General features: G+C 34.2%; 2 protein-coding genes across 3 annotated transcripts; one reads left to right on the forward strand and one right to left on the reverse strand.

Moving 5' to 3' along the window:
* Window positions 1-1,501: 1,501 nt before the first annotated feature.
* On the reverse strand, window positions 1,502-4,278 carry LOC101258777 (uncharacterized). 2 transcript variants are annotated; one of them, XM_010327511.4, is made up of 4 exons: window positions 4,141-4,278; window positions 3,043-3,481; window positions 2,785-2,924; window positions 1,502-2,633 (listed from the first exon to the last, which is right to left on the reverse strand). In XM_010327511.4, exons 2-4 carry the CDS (start codon window positions 3,449-3,451, stop codon window positions 1,797-1,799), a joined length of 1,386 nt encoding a protein of 461 aa, XP_010325813.1. In that variant the 5' UTR covers window positions 3,452-3,481; window positions 4,141-4,278; the 3' UTR covers window positions 1,502-1,796. The 2 variants fall into 2 exon arrangements, with proteins under 2 accessions (XP_010325813.1, XP_004246358.1); XM_004246310.5 differs by having other exon boundaries at window positions 3,043-3,485.
* Window positions 4,279-8,068: 3,790 nt separating this feature from the next.
* UCP (putative uncoupling protein) lies at window positions 8,069-13,216 on the forward strand. Its single transcript, NM_001247655.3, has 9 exons — window positions 8,069-8,345; window positions 9,524-9,742; window positions 9,832-9,910; window positions 10,153-10,286; window positions 10,931-11,029; window positions 11,153-11,257; window positions 12,221-12,295; window positions 12,606-12,692; window positions 12,867-13,216. Exons 1-9 carry the CDS (start codon window positions 8,259-8,261, stop codon window positions 12,900-12,902), a joined length of 921 nt encoding a protein of 306 aa, NP_001234584.1. The 5' UTR covers window positions 8,069-8,258; the 3' UTR covers window positions 12,903-13,216.
* The last annotated feature ends 2,345 nt before the right edge of the window (window positions 13,217-15,561 follow it).

Raw genomic sequence — 15,561 nt, forward strand, 5'->3', positions numbered from 1 at the left:
TAACTAAATGTGCAATTTGGAAGTGAGGCCTCTGTCTTGTTCATCAACTATTTGCTTACTCCAAGAACTAAATGTGCCTGTCAATGATGTTGAAGAGCAAACGGTCAGTGTTGGCGAGTTGGAAGCATTGAACTTGTTAAAGGCCTCTTTGACATACATCATCATCATCAGCTTTGACAGAGGGCCTAAACCAAAACATGAAGAAGCAGGTTGATGAAGATGTGAAATGTAACGTAAAGAAACTTTGTCGCGCTGTTTAGCAAACACATACATAACACATAGCCTCAAAACTTGGTTCCATTGTACATCAAAGCCTTGATTCAGAGTTGTATTATCTATTTGTAGTTTATTATTTCACCAGTTTTGGAGGTTTCTTCAATAGTTCATGTTCGTTATACTTATTTTAACGTTGTAATTTTCTGGACGTTTATTTATCCTCTATTCTTGTTGAAAAACAACCAATGCCACCCTAAAGACTATAATACAGTCTCACAATGTTTAATGCATCAAATTGTACGTATTTATGAATCTTCAAAATCGAAATAGACCTGATTGAAAAATAGATTGTTGTGTCGGAAGCATTGAACTTGCTGAAGGCCTCTTTGACATTATCATCATCAGCTTTGACAGAGGCCCTAAATCACAAGTTGAAGAAGCAGATAGATGAAGATGTGCAGTGTAACGTGAAGAAACTTTGTCGTGCTGGTTAGCAAACTCATCTTTTGATCCCCTGTACATCAAAGCCTTGTTGGAGAGGCAAGTGTTTTCAGATATGAATCCATCATTTTGTAGTTCTATTATTTCCACCAGTTTTGGAGGTTTCCATGAAGTTAATGTTGTCATAGTTCCAAGTCACTCTAAATGTAACTTCTGGCCTCTTGTTTTTCCTCCCTCATGATGAATCATTATGAATTCTACTTAATTTCTTATTACAAAATATATTTATATTTTTACATTTTCGGAAACAGCCTCTCTACCTCCACGAGGTAGTGGTTAGAGGCCTTTACTCTCCCCAGACCTCACTTGTGGGATTTCATTGAGTATGTTATTGTATATTTATTTTTACTAAGTGGGACAATCTCTTCTTTTTTCCTTTGTCTATTTTCTTGCAGTTGTATCATCTTCTTCACATTTAAAATTCATTAATTCAATAACCCAAAGCCAATAACATTTTTTTTTCTGGTTCGATTAATTGATTAAACCAATCTATGCACACCCCTACTTCCATCTTTAATTAATAGTTTCATCTCGATAGCATTCACTAAAAGCAAGTAAAAAAAATCTTAATAAGGTTCAGCGTGAATTCAAATCAAATGGTCTTTTTCTTTAATAAAATCTCATACAAAGGAAAATACTGGAAGTAACACTAAAACCAAATACTAAATGATATTATCAAGAACAATAATATACTACTTGTCTCACGTTCCTTATAGGCAAACCAATTATCTTGAAACAGTGAGAATAAACAAAATATCCAGAATGAGAATTTCAATCCAAGAAATAGAAAATAGAGAATATTGCATTAGCACCAGATGCTAAAGAACAGCATATGACAAAAAAAGTGGTGCAAATCTACTAGTACTAGTAAAGAGTTGTTACTTTTAGAGTAGCTTGCAGCTATGACATGTAATTAGATTCACCCTCTTATCAACTAGAACAAAATTAACACTTACTGGACTAATCATATCTATAGAAGTCAACAAAAAAATACTTGGCCCTGCATGTAGGTTTTGATGTACAGGCCACAGGGGATCAAGTTTTGAGGCTAAAACACAAGAGAGTTATCTATGTGTTTGCTAACAAAGCTTCTCCGTTTTACACTTCACATCTTCGTCTATTTGCTGCCTCAACTTGTGATTTAAGCCCTCTGTCAAAGCTGATGATGATGATGTCAAAGAGGCCCTCAGCAAGTTCAATGCTTCTGACTCGCCAACACTGATCATTTGCTCTTCAATATCATTCAGGGGCACATTTAGTTCTTGAAGTAGGCAAATAGTTGATGCAGAAGACAAAGGTCTTACTTCCAAATTGTCCATAACGTAGAAAGCAGAGGGTTCCTTTGCGAACTTACGAAATTTGGGAACATGACTACCCCTTATATGTTGCCTTGGATCATACAAATTGTAAAATTCTGATTTTCCTTCTGAAATCTGTAGCAGCTGATACTCAGAATTATAATGTGTGGCAACATTGGGCTTGAGTAATACTGTCTTAAAGTTGTCATTAGATGTATCCTCACTATGGTAACTATTCTGCTTTGGAGGCATATTGAACCATTTCGAATCTAAAGCCTCCACACTTTTATAGAAGTTATCGATACATCTCAAGCCAGAACTCCCTTTTAGAACATCTTCAATTGATCCTATAGGAATCGTCAAGAAGTTGAAGAGAAAATCAATAAAATCATTGTCTGCTTCTGCACACAAGACCTTCTTTGTAGACTTCCTTACTGTTAGCTTCAGCTCCAACTTCTTGGTGCTATTACTCGTTCCATTTTCAGAAATGGACGACAAATTTCCAGACTCGGACATTGTTACAATGTCTACTTGTGCCCTTCTTTGTTTTTGCTTGGGCAGAAACACATCAGACAAGGGAGTCTTTGAAATAAATGAACGAGCAAGTAGACGAATCACCTAAATGGTCCAGAAAAAGATCATGTTACTAGCTGCAAATGCCAATTTACGAAAATCACAGCAAAACATATCATCAGAAAGCATAATTTTTTTTATTAAGAATGTAGTAATCACTAATTCTTTTAATTAATCGGATGGTAAAGGACAATACCTCGTTCCTGCCAACTTCTACATTCATCTCCTTAATCTGATTCATATCACTCAGGCCAACATTAGAAAGCATCTGGAAAAGGGTAGTTAGAGAAGCAGGCTTGAATTGCAAGTCGTCACTGATTAGATATGATATCCCTCCTATAAGAAATACGTACTTATCACTACAAGACTCACTTAGAATAGTCTCTTGATTAAACGTCCCTTCACATGAGCACTCAACATTCATGAAATAGAATAGTCTCTTGATTAAACGTACCTTCACATGAGCACTCAACATTCATGAAATAGCTTCGCTTTGAGCAATACGTTCGCGTTGTCCAACCTGAACAGTCATAATACTTCTCGGAGCCTGAATCATCTATGTTCACTTTCAACCTGGTACAATACTTCGAATAGGGATTTCTTGGATTTAGCAGCATGGTTTTGCAATGCTCTATGAACAGATCTTCCACATCGAGGTTTTCAACACTTTGGTACAAGTTGTACATACAACCAACAACTCCAGCCTCTGCTTTAATGAGTCGTATTATGGTTTCCAATGGTAAAGTAAGAAGGCTAACGAATATGTCCATAAAATCTACTTTGGCTTCAGCTGCAACAACTTGATCTTTCTTTTCATCCACCAAAAGCTTCAAAACAACCTTAGATTCTTCCTCTTTTTCCATTTTAAAGCAGTTAACTGGTGTAGCAAGCTCCTGGCTGATCCAAGTTATCACTTATTAGTCAATAACCAAGATAACAGAACATGACACAACTTTTTGCACACTATTGTATTAATGTATTAACAAATATGTTCTTATACTCTAATAAATCGACAAACAGTTATGCCTAATACCACCATAAACACGCATTGCATATTAGTCCTATCTAGAGGCGAATGTAGGATTTTTAGAACATGGTATAATAGATGTTGAACTTTCTTCGGCTACTGTGTCTATTTCTACAGATTTAGAACCCAGTGAAAATTCTGGCTCCGCAAATAAATCAATACCCAATCAAGTGCATTATTTAGTCCTTTTATACCATAGGTGTCAGTAGTTAAAATATATACATAAAATACCTAGTTTTACACAGAGATCACGAGCTCATGTGCCCCATTTTTAACTTGTAGTAATATATTTGTTTATATGAATCGTTATTGACCCATTTTCCTCTATTTAAACTCATCTCACACTAATATCATACATGTAATATTAAAATCCATTTATTTTCCCTTCGCCAAATAGGGCAAAAACAAATAATATTCCAAACCCATAGTCACAACAAGTTATATATATAAATAATTAAACAGGGAATATCATAAGACTACAATTTTAATATTATACAGTGACGAAAGAAGAAGAAGGAAAAATACCTTTTAATGGAGAGTGGATTCCTTCTTCTCTAAAAGCTACTCTTCTTTTAGGGTTTCTTCCTAATCTTAATACTAATGCACAATGGTTTCCCGCTCAAGTCAATGCCTTAAAAGGGTAAATGCTTTACTTTAATGGAGATATTTGCAAAAGTAGGATTTATGGGGGTCACTAGTTAAGTTTTACGAAATTTATAGAAATTTCACTAGTTTAGAAATTTATTAATTAAATATAGAGTTAATAATTTTGATTTTAATTGTCACTAAACTATCAACTATTTTCACACAAAGTCACTTAATTTTCACTTTTAATTTAAAAGTCACTCAACTATGATTTTTTTATACAAAAAGTCACTCAATTTTCATTTTCAACTCAAAAGTCACTCAACTATGATCTGAAAGTCATTCAATGGTTCAACCTATATAATTGTTTTTCATTAAAATTTAATGACATGAAACTTTAGTTATTAACTAAAATTTTAAGAATAAAATATCTATATCCATTTAATTCATTTAATGACCCCGCCCATTTAATCCAACTTGCTAAAAATATAATATTAATTATGTTGAGTGATTTTCTGTGCAAAAAAATCTTAAAATTTTGGTTAATAATTAAAATTCTACATCACCAAATTTTAATGAAAAATAATTAATTATGTTGAGTGACAATTTGCGTAAAGAATTCATAATTGAGTGATTTTTGAGTTGAAAATGAAAGTTGAGTGACTTTTTGTGCAAAGAAGTTATAATTGAGTGACCTTTGAGTTAAAAATGAAAGTTGAATGACTTTATGTGAAAACAATTGATAGTTGAGTGACCATTAAAGTTATCAACTCATTAAATATACTTATAAATTTTACTAGATTTTGGTGTGTTCAGCTACATGAGATCAAAATTAGGTGTGATTTGTTCGACATACACGATATCCACGTGGGATTCACATGTATATAATATACATGGATAAAACTCGCTCACCGCTCTCCTTGGTATTTCAGATACGTACAACTACATATATGTGATAATGATTATCTCGCTAGCTTCTCTCTATTTAATTGTATCTAGCAGGAAAAATACATATATCTATATGTATCTTGTTATTCTTATAGTAACCTGTATTTATAAGGTTAATAAATAGAAACAGAAATAAGAAGAAGCAAAAAATACATAAAATACAAGAAGTAATCCGAGTCCACAGAAACTACTGTGTGTCCTTAAGAAATTTAATCCCCTCACTGTACCCAAGGTTATGGATTAATTTCTCCTAAGATAAAACGGATTAAACCTGTTAAAGAAATAGCGGTACCTCAAATTTCTTTAACTTCAACGAACTTTAGAACAACAATAAGTCACACAGACTCAGTCGATCGACACTTTAATTTTATTTGAGAGAAAAATAAATGCAAAGAAGGAAAATTTTTAGTGTTTTAAAAAATGAAAATTGACTTCTTTTTATAGCCATTTTCAGCAAGAAACGTGTCTGTTCAGACCCGTTTATTCCAGAAAGTTGTGTCTTTTGGAAAAAATAACAACTTTTCAGAAAAATGTGTCTGTTAGGAAAATAACGATTTTTTTTGAAAAGTAACGACTTTTCGAAAAGTTACCATTACCTGCAAATTTATAAGAGATAATATTAACAGGATTTATTTGATTTAACAAAAACTGATTAAATAAATTTTGTCCAAAAAATTTATCAATCAATTACATCATTTGCCAAATCCAAATCCAAATCCAAATCCGAGGCCGAGCGAGCGACGTCGACGGCACGAGGGGGCATTTTCTTCTTAGTTCTTTAAGAAGTAATGAAAGTGTTTCCTTGTATAAGGACAACAATTTTCCTTTCTTTTGCCGATATGGGAGAAATGACTTTTCATTTGCACTTTGCAAATGATTTTTCATTTTCCCTCTAAAATAGTTCCCTCACTTTTCACATTCTCTCTTTTCTTTTCCCATTCACACTTGCTAAATCCCAACATATCTTCCTCGATATATGATAGAAAACTCTTGATTAATGATAAGATACATAATTATTTAAAAGTCTAGGTAAAATTAGTATATATATTATGTATGTCTAATAGAATAGCTTCTACAAAGTTGTTTAACCAAGTTAAAAAAAAACATTGTTAAAAGAATGTTGAAACTTCTAATTAATTAAAGAGAAAAACTTGTCTTATCATGATAGTCATCATGATTTTTAACTATATCATGACTTCTCAATCAAACTTAAGAAAATAAGAAAATAGAACGCCAAAAGCGAAGGCAACTCTCTGGGTCCCTACCAACGCTGAGGTGCGAAAGCATGGGGTGCAAACATGATTAGATACTCTGGTAGTCCATGCTGTAAATGATGAGTGTTCGCCCTTGGTCTACGCGGATCAGGGGCCCAGCTAACGCGTGAAACACTCCGTCTGGGGAGTACAGTCGTAAGACCGAACCTCAAAGGAATTGACGGGGGCCTGCACAAGCGGTGGAGCATGTGGTTTAATTCGATACAACACGCAAAACCTTACAAGCCCTTGACATATGAACAAGAAAACCTGTCCTTAACGGGATGGTACTCACTTTCATACAGGTGCTGCATAGCTGTCGTCAGCTCGTGTCATGAGATGTTTGGTCAAGTCCTATAACGAGCGAAACCCTCGTTTTGTGTTGTTTCTAGTAAATGTTTTCTTCCAACTAAACACATCACATATTCATATTATTAGACATTAGTTAATTTGATTATTCATCATACTTTAGTCTATGCACGGAGTGCAGGTATTTTATAGTAAAAATATTTAATTAGACATTTTTTATCAAAAAATATTATTATATATATTAATAAAATAATATATAAAATAATTAAATAACATATTTGAAACATCGCGATCGTTTCATCACAATTAACAAATCTACCATGTGAAATAGGTGGACTTCAACATGGCCCTTGAATATATGACAAGCCGTATATTCGATAGGAAAGAGTAACGCTTACACATCCTTAATTAAATGTTAGATAGATTAATGATGATCTAATCAGCATATGTGCAAGCTCCAACCAATTTCTGATTATCTAATAAAGTGTGCTTTATTCATTATTCTAATTAATAAAATAATTAGGTCAAAAGCACATGGTTGAGTGGATGAACTTGCAAATATATTATTGCCTTTATTCATCTTTAGCTTCATATTATTATTATATATGTATTATTTTTATTTTATTACCTTCTATGTAAGGATATTCGTCTTTCACACTTCTATCCTTTTGTTAACATGAGTTTACCCTTCCTCTCTTAAAGAAAAAAAAATAGGTTTTTTTTTTTTTGTAAATTGGCTAAGTTTTATATAATCGATTCTTTACTTTATAATTTATCTTACCTATTTCCTTATCCCCGTCCTTTTTTGGAAAAATAAAACTAAGATCAACTTTGTGTTAAGTATTTATATCACATATTATAAAATTTCGATAATTTAAATATTTACTTCCTCCATTTAAAAAAAAATAATCTATTTTGACTTGGAACAGAGTTTAAGAAAAGAAAGAAGACTTTTTAATCTTGTGATTTTAAATTAAAGTTATGTCAAAGATATCGACGTATCCTTTAATCTTGTGGTCTTGCTATGTGGAAAGTTAAAGTTAAATTACTGTCGAAAAAGAAAAAAGATCAATTTTCTTTTTAAAAAATAAACTAAAAGGAAATAGTAACATTCTTTTTGAAACGAAAAACATATTATTTAATAAGATACATAACTCAAACTCAAAATTTTTAAATATAAACATTCTTTTTAAAATAAAAAAAATATTATTTAATGAAATACATATAACTCAAACTCAAAATCTTTAATTACCGGGAACAACAATTTGAATAGGAAAGAAAACAGACTCGTGCTGACTGAGCAAGTAAAACCTATGAAATATTAGTAGTAAATGACAGCAATGGTCGTTGCGTAGGACAAGCACAGCAGCAGCCCGTTTTCGCATTTCCCAAGATTCTCTGCAAAATCTTTATATAATTGCCCCTAAAACCCCATTTTTTACATACCCATTTCTTCTTCTTCAATATCTTGCTCTGTGATCATCTGTACTCATCTAGTAGAACCCTTTTAGCTTCTCTTTGTTTTGTTTTTTTTGGGTCAATTTAGTCATGGGAGGAGGAGATCACGGCGGCAAATCGGATATCTCATTCGCCGGAATATTCGCAAGTAGCGCCTTTGCTGCTTGTTTCGCTGAGGTAATTCTTCCATCTATCTAATCTCTTTTTTGCAATCTTTTCTTGAAATTTGCAGTCTTATATCTGTTTCTAAGATTTTGATGATTCGAATAGGAGAAATGGGGTTGTTCCTTTTTCTTTTTTCTTTTTTGGTTTCTGGATTGGGGAATTGCTGATCCCATTGAGCTGTTAAGTGTTTATGAGTTTATAATCCTCTGTTAAATCCTTTACTGGGTTGCTTTGCTGGTAAATTTAAATTTTGTTTTGATCTCCTAATGCTGTATGTTTGTATTAAGGTGCAATCTGTTTGGGAAGATAAATGAGTCTCTTGGTTGAGTGTTCGAGTCATGCGGGAGGGTAAGACGTAAGTGAGAACATTATTGATCGTCCTTTTAGGGGGATTTGTTCCGGCAGATAAGTGAGGCTCGTTTGGAGGTTCGAGTCACACTGGAGGATAAGTAGGAACACTATTGATCCTCCTTTTTAGGGGGTGGTGCATCTGTTTCAGCAGATGAGTGAGGCTTGGTTGGAGGTGCGACTCACACTGGAGGGTATGTAGGAATTCTATTGATCCTCCTTTTAAGGGGGTGGGGAATCTGTTTCGGCAGATAAGTGAGGTTTGATTGAGGGTTCGAGTCACACTGGAGGGTCAGTAGGGAAACAATTGATCCTCCTAGAAGTAAGTGAGGCTTGGTTTGTTCTATCTTTAGTTAAGAGATTAATCACCTTACTATAGCATCTGTTAAGAAGGGAAAAATCACCTTACTATAGCATCTGTTAAGAAGGGAAAGGGGATACCAGATGACCTTTAAACAAGGTGATGATGGTACAAAAAAATTTGTACTCATGCTTCCTTAAAAATAATTGCTTGTAGAAATTTGGTGGACTTGATTGTGATAATACTTTTGTGAAAAAACATGTCTTGCTTAAATTTGGAGGAATCAGTTTTCTTTCTATTGCTTTTCATGAAGCTAGGCCTTGATTACATATGTGGTTTCCAATAAAAAAGTGTGTTGCTTATGGTTGTAGGAAATGAGGTTTCTTTAAGTTTTGATGCCGTCTTTTGGGTCATCCGGCATGTATGTTGTAGACATGTAGTAGATTCTTTTGAAGTGTGCATGCTGTGCTATTGTTCCTGTTGATGATTCCTTCATTGCCTGTTAATCTTGTTCCCTTCATACACAATTCTGTTTCTCCAGGCGTGTACTTTACCATTGGATACTGCTAAAGTTAGACTTCAGCTTCAAAAGAAGGCAGTTGAAGGGGATGGGCTAGGTTTACCTAAATATAGGGGATTATTAGGTACTGTTGGGACCATTGCAAAGGAAGAAGGAGTAGCTTCACTATGGAAGGGTATCGTACCTGGGTTACATCGTCAATGTATATACGGAGGTCTTCGGATTGGGATGTATGAACCTGTAAGTTATCATTTCTAGCGTAGCTTACAACATCTACATGTTTATTTTGTGGTTTTTGGTCTTTTACGGACTCTTTGCTTGGTGAGCAGGTTAAAAACTTATATGTTGGCAAAGATCATGTTGGGGATGTGCCATTGTCTAAGAAAATACTTGCTGCACTTACAACTGGTGAGTGCCTTTTAGATGTTTTTTGTTTATCATCAGTTTGCTCAAGAGTAAGATAGTAGAGCTTTTATTTCCATTTTGAAAACATCCCGATAGGAACTAGAAATTCAGTGTTTGATTATCAATAACGGATGTTCTGTTTTTCCTTGTATTGTTCTTTTTGCTGTTTGGTATTTCAAAATGTTTTTAAGTAATTTGGTATTTTAATATATTTTAAAGTAATTTGGTTATTCTTTGTCAAATAGGTGCGTTGGGCATTACAGTTGCAAATCCTACAGATCTAGTTAAAGTACGTCTTCAAGCTGAAGGGAAATTGCCAGCAGGCGTGCCAAGGCGTTATTCTGGAGCTCTAAATGCTTACTCAACTATAGTGAAACAGGTAATATGTCTTGTCTAGCTCAATTATTTACCAAAATTATGATAACTAACGGCAGGTAGGGTTGTGAAATTGTGTACACCTACTTTGGATCATGACTTGGAGCTAATTTGCCCCTTGAATTGAAATTCAAAACAACCTAAACAATAATCCGTGTTGCTATTTGAAGTCCCACAATGTCTACCAATAAAGCAGGCATACAATCTGCAAAAGTATTTGCCTTTAGTATGTAACATTTAACAACTATTATGACCCCAGAATTGGAGACATAACATTTCTTAATGATTCCTTTGTTGGCCTATTATTAGATAACTGATTCCTTGTTCAACTTTCTCCTTCTTTATCTAATTTTGGTGTATTTGTTCATCCTTCCCGGAGAAAAGAGTAGTGCTTTTCTTCTCCGTGTAGTTTCTGTTCTCCTGGAAATGTTAGGAAATTATGAAAATTTCCATTTCATTTAAATCAATCTAAACTCCAAGGTCAGCAGCTTACTGGACCACTTGCAAAATAATGAAAATAGAACAGGTTTCACTAGTGAAAATTTGAGTTAACTCACGTTGAGTCAATAGTTCTCCCCACAAAAAAGACTCTTATTTTAACTCTTATCTTAACCTCTTCGCATTTTGTTTTTAACCCCTTGATTTTAGGAAGGAGTTCGAGCTCTGTGGACTGGTCTTGGACCCAATATTGGGCGGAATGCCATCATCAATGCAGCTGAATTAGCAAGTTATGATCAAGTGAAGGAGGTAGAGAAACCATAAATTTCTTATTACCACCTCATTTTATGTACAGTAATGTGGTATTTTCTTGATTTGGATGTTTATGCTGTCAATCTTTTGACTTGTCGTTCTTTAAATATTTCTGTGCAGGCTGTTCTCAGGATTCCTGGGTTCACAGACAATGTTGTTACTCATTTGATTGCGGGGCTTGGAGCTGGATTTTTTGCAGTTTGCATAGGGTCCCCTGTTGATGTGGTATCTTCTATGTTCCTTATTATTTGAATTGCTTTTCTTTTAGTCCTATCTGATGGCTACCCATGATTCAGTAATATTTGTTAATATTTTAGATCTTCTTGCCCAAATAGAGGATCTTCTTGGACACATAGGGGAAATGTTATGCATATAGTCTTACTTTGCATGAAAAAGTATCTAACCTGTTAGACACACACCTTCATCTTGTGAGTTTGAAGTCCTCTGCTTGCGAGTTCTCTTTAGTATTGTGCAGTGCTTGCACAATAATAAATCTCTAGTTTGGCTGGGGTAAATGGAGGAGGGATTAAAGGTTGAAAGTAACATTGGGAGTGTAAGGGGATTGTTTTGTAATTAAAAGAGGATCACTGGTAAAATATAAATAAAGAGGGATAATCCGTCCTAAATTGGGTGGAAGCCTGTCGGGGCGATTAAAGGTTAAAGTAACCTTGGAAGTGTTAAGGGGATGTTTTGTAATTAAAAGAGGATCACTGGTAAAACATAAATAAGAGGGATAATCCGTCCTAAAATTGGGTGGAAGCCTGTCTATTTTACTTCTATTCAGCCATAGAGAGAATCATACACAAATATAGATAATTCTTTTAGGGAGAGGTAAGTTAGTTTTTCTTTTCTGCACTCTTTCCTCCCCCTTCCTGGAATCAAACATAGTAGAACTGGGGTCAATAGTACTGATATATTGTTACTTGGTCATGTATGATGGTAATACAATTTTTTTTTCCAAATTCATGTTCTTAGTAAGTTCACCAATCACCAAAATACTTCTTATATTTTGGTTAGGTGATTTTTATTCAATACTAAAAATCTTTTAGATCACCATTTTTAATCTGTCTTCTAATTTCATCCATGTAAAGTTGCAATATCCGTAGACTTGTAAAAACCTATTAGATTAATTTTGTTGATAATTCTTGCATAGCCATGAAGCACTGACATGGTAAACTGTGGATGCAGGTAAAGTCAAGAATGATGGGAGATTCCGCATACAAAAACACTCTTGATTGTTTTGTCAAGACATTGAAGAATGATGTGAGTTCATCATCTGGCCTCTCTATTGGTTATTGAAGAATCCAGCCGTTCTGCAGACATAAATTTTCCTCTTGTTTTTTTTAAATAACTTATCTTGGCTTCTTACAAGATGCAGAACTCTACCCAAAACAACATAACCTCTCATTTCTCTCAAGATAGTTTAAATTTTTATTAAAACCAGCTCCCTATTTTGTCAAATTTCCCCTGCTATTAGTTTTTTGTTTGTGTAGTTTTCAGTTCATTGCCAACAGCAACCTTTGTGTAATGACATTAAAAATGACACTTGTCTTGTTGGCCTTTATGTTTGCAGGGGCCTTTGGCTTTCTATAAAGGCTTTATCCCAAATTTTGGACGCTTGGGATCGTGGAATGTCATTATGTTTCTAACATTGGAGCAGGTAAACTATTGTTGATAAAACTTTATGCCAGATTACTATCCCAGACTAGCACATGTTTTGCTTCAACGAGAGGCGTTCTCAATTTCCAGTAGCTTCCTGTTCACTTGGCAACACTTTGTTCCATTAGGCTTTGAAAAATAAGTGGCTTACCCTTTATTTCTTATTTTTTGGCAGGCGAAGAAGTTCGTTAAAAATTTAGAATCACCTTGATGTCAAAGAGGGATGGATCATCAAACAGAGGATTACTAATTTACATGAAACATGGATTTTCATTACAAGATGGAATCGAACAAAGATATTTTTCAATATTCCCCTTCTTTTGTTTTTCGCGAATAATTCCCATTGGAGAGAACCCATAGAAACCAGCTCAGAAGCATTTAGTTTTTCCATTTTTTAGGGGACCTTACTCTTACTATTCTTAGACTGCAAAATGTTTGTCCTTCCTTCTGGTTGCCAGGGGATTCTATTACTGATTCATGGAATTGACTCCATTTATAAACAATGAAGATTGAACTTGAGCTGTGTATGCTTCTGGTTGAAAAAGGTGGTATGTGTACAATACTATAATGAAGCAAGCACAACTAGATGTGCTTGCAACGACTCTTCGATTTTTCAATTCATGTACTTGAACTTATAGGAAAAGTACCAACTATATTACCTTCAAGGACACCAAATTACTCATCATTCATAACTTCATGATAACATAAAGTTCAGAAAAAGAATTATTCAAATTATTTGGATGAACCTTTTAATCTACATAACCTAGAAAAGATTAGAACCAAAATAAAATAAACAAGATAATGGTTATTCTATTTAAACATGCATGATATAGAATCTAAATGATGCCTCCATAAATGCTACAGTTACTACTACTTATTCAGGTGAGATAGAATCTAATACTTCAGTTATAGTTAGCACCAAAAGATTTTCTTAGAAAAAAGGAAGGTGGTTCATGATTCAGCTCCTGGTTCCAATTTACCACCCAAAAAATATGAAGTCTCCAATCACAAAGCAAACTAAATCAAGGAGACAGAAGCAGACTTGCAGAAATACACCACATGAAGAAAAAGACTATCAGAACCCAAAAGACAAGGGAGACACCAGAACAACTCAAGAAAAGCATTACTAGATAAATACAAATGTTAGAGAAGAAGATAGTGTTATTACGTGTATTAAGGTTAGTCAAAAATACAGAAACAGAAACAAGATGAAATAGAAAGAAAAACTTTTAATCCCTTAAGAAATTTAATTTCTCCCAAGATAACTTCAGCAAACGTAAGAATAGTAACAAGCCACACATAGTCTTAGTCGATCGACACTTTTTGTTTATGAGAGAAAATGTATGCAGAGAGAAGGAAAAGATTTTCAGTGTTTGAAAAAATGAAAAATGAACTCGTTATTTTTACAGAAAGTTTTGTCTTTTGAGAAAAATAACAACTTTTCGGAAGAATGTGTCTTTTGGGAAAAATAACGACTTTTCCGAAATCAGATTGTTATTACTGTTGCAGGCAAATTTCAAATAAATTCCATTACGCCAAAATCAATTTTGTTATTTAACTAACATTCTGAATTAATTTCTAAGAGAAAAGAAATTGATTAAATAAATTTTGTCAAAAAAATTTATCAATCAATCACATCATTTGCCAAAGCCAAAGTCGGCGACGACGTCGTGAGGTGACACCTTCTTCTTAACCCTTTAAGAAGTACATGAAGTGTTTCCTAACATAAGGACAACAAATTCCTTTCTTCTACCAATATGGAAGAAATGACCTTTCAATTGCACTCGACAAATTACTTTTCATTTTTCCTCCAAAATTGGTTCCCTCGCTTTTCCATTTTTCTCTATAGTTTTCCCATTCACATTTTGCTAAAACCTAACAGATAGCAAATGATTTTCATGTCCAAAAGAACATGAACACTGGAGAAGTACAAAAATGAGACATGTCCTTGATCAATAGTAAGGAAATCCCGATATGTTCCTTCAGGCTCCTTTTCTGCAGGAAAAACTATAATAAAAATGTGTACATTCAGAAAAAAGATCAAACTCAACAGATCTATAACCAAAAAAGATGGTGAATTTCACACGGAAATCGACAAAACTGAGTTTTTTGTTTTACAAACTTTGGGGCTCATTTGACCTTGAAAATTGGCCGTTTTGATAGTATGTGCCAACTCGATCCAGAGCTTACGTCTTAATGGATGTTTATGAAAGTTTTTTTGACAAAAATGACATCAAAATTCTGGATCACCAAAAATCCATAGGCTATGCATATATTACTTGCTTCGGGGCTCGTTTCACCTTGAAATGGGTCATTTTAGCCGTCAGGGCCAACTTGTTCCATAACTAAGGTCTTAACGAACGTCACTGAATTTTTTTGGAAAAACTAATGTTGGAAACCCGAATCACCCAAAAAGATGGTGAAGTATATAACACACGAAAATCTGCTAAATGAGGGGTTTGCTCAGGGAATTGTTTGACCTTGAAAATGGGTCGGTTTGGTTGTCATGGCTAACTTGGTCCATAACTGATGTCTTAACGGGTGTTAATGAAATACTTTGGTGAAAATGACATCGAAATTCTGAATCACCAAAAATCCATGGACAATATCACAGAAAAATCGTCAAAATGGGGGGTTTACCTATTTTGAGGCTCGTTTGACCTTAGGAATGGGTCATTTTGACCGTCAAGTCCAACTGGGTTCATACGCAAGGTCTTGATAGACGTCCACAAAAAATTGACAAAAATGACGTCAGAATTCTGCATCACCAAAATTCCATGGAGTATGACACACGAAAATTGATAAAATGAGGGGGTTTACCTGCTCCGGGACACATTTGACCTTGATAATGGGTCCTTTTGATCGTATGG

This window comes from Solanum lycopersicum, chromosome 9 (assembly GCF_036512215.1).
Source record: "Solanum lycopersicum chromosome 9, SLM_r2.1".
In the NCBI taxonomy this organism is placed as follows: Eukaryota; Viridiplantae; Streptophyta; class Magnoliopsida; order Solanales; family Solanaceae; genus Solanum; species Solanum lycopersicum.